The 8,747-nt window shown below is 35.3% G+C and overlaps 1 protein-coding gene across 1 annotated transcript; it reads right to left on the minus strand.

Annotated features, from left to right (window-relative positions):
• Window positions 1-5,362: 5,362 nt before the first annotated feature.
• On the minus strand, window positions 5,363-7,879 carry LOC141685269 (uncharacterized). The gene is made up of 2 exons (XM_074490382.1): window positions 7,246-7,879; window positions 5,363-7,092 (listed from the first exon to the last, which is right to left on the minus strand). The coding sequence occupies exons 1-2, from the start codon at window positions 7,877-7,879 to the stop codon at window positions 5,363-5,365; spliced, it is 2,364 nt and encodes a 787-aa protein (XP_074346483.1).
• Between the last annotated feature and the right edge of the window lie 868 nt (window positions 7,880-8,747).

An 8,747-nucleotide genomic window follows, 5' to 3' on the forward strand; every position in this document is an offset into this window, starting at 1 on the left:
CTTTTTCCTTATCCATTGATATTGGATCCTAATGAAACAAAGTCATCATAAACATGATATATTGTAATGGAATGAGAAAAATACCATAACATGATATATACCTGTCCTAAAGTCACAAGGTCCTTTGGCCATTGAACGAAACTACCCGCTGCATTTCCTATAGTTTCAAGTTCGTTACATGGCACTGGAAGGGGAATAAGTTGAAATTCCGGTACAACATCATCAACAGATACTCTGACATTGTTAGGCACAATCGGGTTATTATGAATCATATTTTCCCCCTGACTATTTGAGGGAAAAACAGTCCCCCTAGCCACAACAACTCTTCCTTTTTCCACATGTATCACCCAAAGATGACAAAGGGTTGATGTCTGCAGTATACAAAAATAAAAATATTAGTACATTATATAGTCTATAATCTAAACAGGTAGCTATTATTTAAATAAGAAATAAATTAAAGGCCATGAGCTAAATATTTATGCAAAAGTACCTTGATATTTGAGATATGATCTTGTCGATTCACCGACTGACAACTGCTTCGAACAGTTTCATTTTTAGGAATACCAATATCATTGAAAACATTATCCTCCGGGATGGACAAACCCACCTGCTTCAAATGATTAAAGATTCCTTGAAGTTTCAAATTCATCATTTCATTCATCTTTTCATCACACTCCTTTTGAACCTTTTTGGTGATTTCTTGTGTGATGGTAGCCAACTCATCCACCGATAAGACACCACTCTGTTTGGACTTCCCTGATCCAAATACTTCTTTAATTTTGGCTCCTCCTCCAACCCCTCTAACACGTACGCCATGTTCTTTACGACCAAGTGCACGCGATAATATGTCAGCATGGCCTTGTGGAGTCCATGAACCATCTGAAACTTGCCTCTGCAATTCTCCCTGTTTTAAATAATGACAAAACCAACCATCAGGAGGAAGTGACAGGGATGATACCAAGCGACTGTAAAATGAAGGACATTAAAATGAATGTGATATATAGTTAAGGAACTCAAATTGATTTACGAATTAATTAGATAGAACCAGCTAACCATGATGCCTGGTGTGCAGCTGAATGTTGTCAGGAGAATGATTTAAGTCACAGCTGAATGTAATATATCCATTTTAAATACATAGGTCATTTACTTGGCAGAACTTAAATCATAGTTATACTTCAAAAATTAAATTACAACACTCTTTAATGTGTCCCAGACTCACAGGACCTCTCATATATAAGACATAATTATGCATAAAAAAGTAAGTAGATTTACCATTTTTGCAAAGACTTTCTTGGTCTGCAAATTTGGGAAGTAATAACCTCCACCCTCCTTCTTCTTCACACGTGCTCTAAGCCAATCATAACTTCGTCCGCTACGCTGACTCGACAAAATTGATTCATTGATGCATTCTGAATCATCCAAAGAACTGATGGGGTCATCCACGCACCACTTAGCCCTATTTGCATAATATCCACTAGGCCCCAGGAAATGAACATGCTCATCATGCTTTTTACTGTCTTTTGCTTTCTCACTTATTTCCTGCTTACAAAAGAGGCAAAAAATAAAAATGTAGACCCACATATAATACGTTGTTTACCCTATTGATAAATTGTAGAAACTATTTAAATTGTAGTAACTATTTAAATTCTTCAATTCTTAAATCAGTAAATCTGATAAGATATATTTCGTGCTGCTTGTATTGTGTTTTTCTGTGTCAGCTTTTTATATCCTAAAATATGAAAATTTCTTGTCCAGGGACCTTAAATTCTTAGTATCTGGTTTATAATTTATAGGTTTAGTAGCTTAATACCTTGAGTCAAACATGTTTGAATTACATATGGTTTATGGTAGTTGTTAAGATTCAAACCATAAATGAGATTCGGAGCTAAGTTGGTAAAATTTTACCTTGAACTCCTCAGTTTCACGTCTCTTTTTGTATATTTCCCACTGTTCTCGGCTGATGTAATGATATTTCTCACAAGGATCCTTGTCTGTGCGCACATAATTCCTAGTCAGCTTACCCTTGAAATCCCTCCACATCTTTGCAGCTCTTTCCAGCACCATCTTTTTATGTGAATCATCCAGATTCCAATGACTCTGGAAGCGATACAAATGAGTAAAGGCAACAAAATTTTTAATCAGATTCATGATTTCATTTATTTTTCCCAAATTAAAGAGTAAATGTAAAATATTATCATACCTTAATGTCATCCCAAATAACATCTTTTAATCCTTGATTAACTACATCCCAACTCTCGATATTAATATCAACTTGGAAGCGAACCTTTGTTCCCAGATAAATTATGAAATCTTTACGCATATCGCCAACCGGGTTACCATATTCATCGAAATCAAGGGTGCCATCCAAAATCTGGTTTCCTATCCTTTTTTTCATTTTTTTGCACAATGTTGGACCTCTGGTCCTTTTCTTGGAACTGGACTCTGCATTATCTTTATCTGCATTATCTTTATCCATAGCAATTACCTACAACAATGTAAGATCAACAAGTCAGGAAGAAGTGGAAGTATTTTTTTGATTTCAAAACCTATTGTAGACTTGTAACAGTAAAAAGTGTATACAAGTTGTTCTGTAGAAATAATACAATGCCTAGCTGTTGTGTGCTTTGCTCAGGAATTTGATTTCTTCTCCATTTTGGGACTCGGAAATCCTAGTGTAACTGATTCTAGTTGGCAACAATTTATTTACTAACCAGGATTTCATTATTTAAAAAAATTAAACACATGCAGTGGCCTGGATCATATTATGATTTGAAGCGAAGTTGTTGTTATCCAAGCACAGGGAAGCCAGCTTCAAATTTCGGGATTCATGGATTATGGCCTAATTATATTGATGGCTCTTACCCCTCTAACTGTGATCCTGATGCCTCCTTCTGCAGAACCTTGCAAATGCGGGAATATATCCAGATGGTGAGTTCTACAGCTTAGATAAAGCATAAAGAGTGCTATTGAACAAGGGACTGGATATATGTATGTTGACACTTCTGGCTCTAACCTTATTAAGTGTCCGATATTTCCTCGTGAGAGGTGTAAATCACAGATTCAGTTTCCACTTCTTAAGTCATGTTTGAAGTCGATCAGTTTACCAATTAATCATTTAATAAATCTTCAACTATTTAATTATCATAATTTGTAAGATATATAAACTAAAGCAAGCTAATTCAAACCATTTTAGATGCAATGCTACTAAGTTGTCATGTTTTCTTTATATCACATCTTTTTTTCTTTAAAGGGTAAAAATCTTATCTGGTGCTTGTCTTCACTATCTTAAACAATTTGCAGACACCTCTGGTTGGACTAGGTTAATGCCGCTTAACTACTATTTGTCTAACATGAGGTACTTATCTATATTGACATTATTCTTTTACATTAGGATAAGTGTTTATGTAATAGTTCTATTTTGTTTATTTTTGTTAATATAACATGTCATGTCATTAGTTTGTGATCTTACCTTACATTAAAAATTTTAAAATAGCGGCTATACTAGACCTGCAGGAACAGTTTCAGTCAGATACGTCATATTGTGTTTGATAAATGTTGAGGGTATTTTTGATTTGTTTCCTTGCATTTTGTAATACATTTGCTCTGTTGTTTCATTTGTAATTCCAGGCCTTGTGTTACTTGCAACCTCAATCGATTCAATTTATTCATTTTTTGTACATGTAAGCTATTCTTTCCGATGTTCCTTTCTAAGTCTGTAAGTCATGGTTGATGAATATGTTATTAAAGCCATATATTGCATGCCAGGAAGGCAGGAGGAGATGGGGAGGGATGGAAATGATTAAACCAAAAAACTGAAGTGCTCTATACTTTTGTAAGCATTATAAATTACGTGTATTTATATTGTTGTGGATGACAGGCAAGATATAGATAAAATGTATATCTGGAATCCTGATACACAAAATAAGCATCAAAATAACGATAAAAAGGCAGGGCAAGTAGATTACATGGTTTGTGTTTATGAGGAAAACCAACATCGTAACAGCTTCATTTACAAAACTCGTGTGGTACACTATGGCTCAGGCTGTCTGTGTGTACCACTAATCTACTATAACATTGTATTAAAAGAGCCAGGGGAAAGAATTGTTGCTGGTCTTAAATTGGGAGAGACAAATATGAATATTTTAAATTATATATATAGAATGGCATAACTACAAATAATTTATTCAGAATTTCAAAGTTGATATATTAAATGTGTTAAGGACTCACCTAGAGTACTTGATGATGCTGTAAATGGCTTAATGTAGCCCTCAATGAACCTTAACTACTTTCTGCTTTCATGACACTTCCCAAGCGCAAACCTACAAAAAGTATGGATTGAATATATTAAAGTATGCATAAAATCTATAGCAGCAACCTGGACATTTCTAAGAGTTACACCAGACATGTAAACAACTTTTACATATCTTCTATAATGATCATTAAATTACAGGTTTTTTTAGAGGATTAATTAATTTTTCAAATGGACCGAATATATATTTTATTTTTAACATGTACTGATAATTTAACTAGATAGTAAACTGACAACATTTCTAGTAATATTCTTAGTCACCAAATATTAATAAAATTTAAAAAAAATACTTTCTAAACTTGTTATTAAAATTACCTTTACTAGAATTCATACTTGGCGATCAATCCATAACCCTTCATCATGATCATTACGAACATAATTTGTATCTACATTATCTTCTCTAACTGCGGTAGGTAGACCAATTGAGAAAGGGGGACTCTCATCAAATTGATCATACTCATCATCGTCTTCCACATTATCAATTCCAAGAATGCGTCGCTTACTTTCAAGAACAATTGACCATCTAGAATCAGCGGGGTCTTTAATGTAGAACACTTGTTTAACTTGTGTAGCGAATATAAACGGGTCATCTTCATGTCCAAATCGATTAAAATCTACCAAAGAGAAGCCCGACTCATCTACGCGAACGCCACGCTTGATATTGAACCATTTACATCGAAAGAGAGCAACTTTAAAATCCGTATAGTCAAGCTCCCAAATTTCATTAATCACGCCATAGTATGACTTCTTTATATCTCGTGATGTGATAGAATTGCCCCTATCAAATTCAGTTGAAGAAGCTTCTACAGACAGTCCACTATTCTGTACAGTGCTCTTGTTGTCTTGACACTGTGTATAGAAAGTGTACCCATTAACATCAAATCCTTGGTAAGATCTCACTGGCATGTCAGGCCCATACGCTAACCATTTTAGCGTACTAGAAATGGTGGTATGACTTTCTGAATATTGAGACATTACTCGATCTTTAAACCATTTAACAAAAGATCGATTGTGTTCATTTGTAACCCACTTGCCACTCTTAGAAGGATGCATTTATCGAATCTCAACTATGTGTTGTTGTAAGAAAGGGTGGACTTCTGTCATGTGTTGCAATACAAAAAGATGGGCTCTATCAAGCATTTTACCACTCGGACATATCATTTTATGTCCCAATGTACCCTGACCTTCAAGTCTTCCTTCATGCCGAGATCTTGGAATTCCGACTGGATCGGTAGATGCTAAATAATCAGTACAAAATTCAATAGTCTCTTCAACTGAATAACCTTCAACTATGCTACCTTCAGGTAGACGTCGATTTCTCACGTATGCTTTTAAGATACACAAGAATCTCTCGAAAGGATATATTTGCCGCAAATATAACGGACCACAAATTTTAATCTCTCTCACAAGATGAACCACTAAATGCACCATTATGTCAAAAAATGAGTGTAGAAAAGACATTTCAAACTCACAAAGTGTAACAATTATATCTGCTTGCAAAGTATCCAATGTCATGGGATTAATCACCTTACTACATATAGCATTGAAGAAGAAACACAGTTTCGTGATGACCAATCGCACATGCTTCGGTAATATGCCTCGAATTGCAACCGGTAATAGATGTTGCATTAACACGTGACAATCATGTGACTTCATTCCTACCAACTTCAAATCTTTCATTGAGACAATGTTTTTTGGGTTTGAGGAATATCCAGATGGAACTTTCACACTAGATAAACACTCACAAAAGCTGATTTTTTCTTTTCTAGACAGAGTATAACAAGCTGGAGGTAGATATGCACGCTTTCCTGATTGTTGTGGTGGTAATTCTACTCGTATACCCATCTCTTGCATGTCTAATCTGGCTTTCATTCCATCCTTTGACTTACCGGGTATATTCAACAATGTCCCGACAAGGCTTTCAGATACATTTTTTTCAATATGCATAAAATCCAGACAGTGTCTAACTTGCAAGTGTTCCCAGTATGGAAGATCCCAAAATATAGATTTCCTCTTCCAAATACTATTTGGAGTTGGCTTTTTATACAACTTTCCAAGTACAACATCAATATCTTTAACACGTTCCAAAACCTCACTCCCCGTTAATGGTAAACGAGCCACTCGAGTCTCGACAGTCCCGTCAAAAGACTTTTTCCTCTTACGATACGGGTGATTAAGGGGAAGAAATGTACGATGACCCATATAAACATTCTTTTTAAAATTGTTTAAACGAAGATCAATTGTAGCATCTTCACAAATCGGACACGCTTTAGCTCCTTTGATAGTGTATCCTGAAAGGTTTCCATAACCTGGAAAATCACTTATGGTGCAAAAAATCATGGCACGTAAAGTGAAATCTGTTTGGCTGAATGCATCATATACCCTCTCACCTTCATCCCACAATAACTTTAGATCTTCAATAAGTGGCTGAAGATAAATATCGATATTATTTCCGGGTTCTTTAGGACCGGGGATTAGCAATGTCAACATGATGTACTTGCGCTTCATGCATAACCAAGGAGGCAAGTTATAAATTGTCAGAAGAACCGGCCAAGTGCTATGTTGAGAGCTTAAAGTGCGATACAGATTCATGCCATCCGCACAAAGCCCAAGTCGTAAATTTCTAACTTCTCTGCCAAATTCCGGGAATGTTCCATCAATGGTTCTCCACTGTGGAGAGTCACCAGGGTGTCTGAGCATCCCATCTGATTTTCTTCCTTCCTTATGCCACCTCATAAGCTTTGCGTCAGTGACATTTGCAAAAAGGCGTTTGAATCGCTCCACTACGGTTAAATATCACAGCACCTTCACAGGAGGCCTTTTTTTATCAACACTCGAAGAATAATTTCCCTCCCGCTTCTACCTAGATGCTCCGCACTTTGGACAAGTTTGTAGATGTTCATACTCATGGTGAAACAACACACAATCATTTATACAAGCATGAATCTTCTTTACATTCATACTCATGGGACACAATATCTTCTTCGCCTCATAGGTGGAAATGGGAAGCTCGTTATTCGGAGGGAGTATGTCAGCGAGAAGTTTTAACATTTCTGTGAAACTCTTGTCACTCCACCCGTTATTCACTTTAAGCTTGCATAATTTCAAGGTTGTTGATAACCTAGTAAACTGATCATTGCACCCTGGATAGAGGAGTTTTTTGGAACCATCAACCAAGCTCTCAAGAATTTTTGGTTGGTGCTTTAGAAAATCTTCAAGATCTTCGATCATCTCCTCGACCCTATCATTTTCCACGTCATCTTCTTTTTTTTCAGGCGTACCATCTCCAAAACTTTCATCATTCCTTGTATATGTCTCCGTTGTTCTAGAGCGTATTCCCTCTCCATGCCAAATCCACCTAGTATAATCATCCATGAAACCCCGTCGGAATAAATGATCACGCACTGTGTCAACAGTAGGAAACTTTTTTAAATTATAACAATCGTAACAAGGACACATGATCATGTCCCCTTTTGCATGTTTCTCCGCACATTCAATGAAGTGCTTGACGCCACTAATATACTCATGGGTCGCCCGTGATATTTTGTACATCCATGTACGACGATCCATTTTTTAATTCTATACAATAAATGATAGACAAGTCAGTAAAGACAAGTTGCAAAAATAAGGAACTAAAAACTACAAATCAAAGAAATAAACATATATATTACCAAAGACACATTGTAACTCAAAAAATATATTTGGTATATCTTTTAGTAATATTAACCTAAAAATAAACATTAAATTTAACTAACAATAAGTAGTTTACTAATCTTTAACTCAAATTCCACCTAAAATGAACAATGCCAATCCATATATCTACATATTTGTTAAGAATACACTTTACTTTTTTTTCTTGTTTTCCTATTTACACATGAACTAGGACTAAATATATATTAATCATCATCTAACTATTTACTCATTAATTTTTATCCACACTACACTATTTTTCAACTTGCAGGATGTTAATTCTCTACTTAAATAAATATGCAAAACAAAGAAGGTAGAAATCCATGCTGCCAGATTGCGTCAAACTTATAGTACATCTTCAAAAAAAGAACAAAACTGTAAAACAAAAAATGTTCACTACCTGTATTCATTTTTTCATCAACAGTTTGTGCATAACTAACTATACTATATTAACTTTTAATTTCAACATGATACAATTATTAAAAGTAATCAAATAGAAGATACACAGTAAAGTAGAGATACAAACCAGAAGTAGAGATACAAACTCGTACACCATAGATGAAATCGGGGGTTAGGAGCCCACGACCCTAATCAAACCAACTGGACTACCGGAGTGGAGAAAAGTGAACCCAATTACTTCAATTACAACCAAATAGACCAACTTGCTTCAATTGTCCAAACCAATCAGCAGTGAGAAAAACCAAATTCAACACTGGAATACTCGTTTAATCACTAGTATAAAAACGAA

This window comes from Apium graveolens, chromosome 9 (assembly GCF_009905375.1).
Source record: "Apium graveolens cultivar Ventura chromosome 9, ASM990537v1, whole genome shotgun sequence".
NCBI classification, from domain to species: domain Eukaryota; kingdom Viridiplantae; phylum Streptophyta; class Magnoliopsida; order Apiales; family Apiaceae; genus Apium; species Apium graveolens.

Coding starts and splice junctions, on each gene's coding strand:
- LOC141685269 (XM_074490382.1), bottom strand. CDS start 7,879: ATGGATCGTCGTACATGGATGTACAAAATATCACGGGCGACCCATGAG. Junction 7,093..7,245: donor TGTAAAGAAGATTCATGCTT/GTATAAATGATT, acceptor ATTTAACCGTAG/TGGAGCGATTCAAACGCCTT.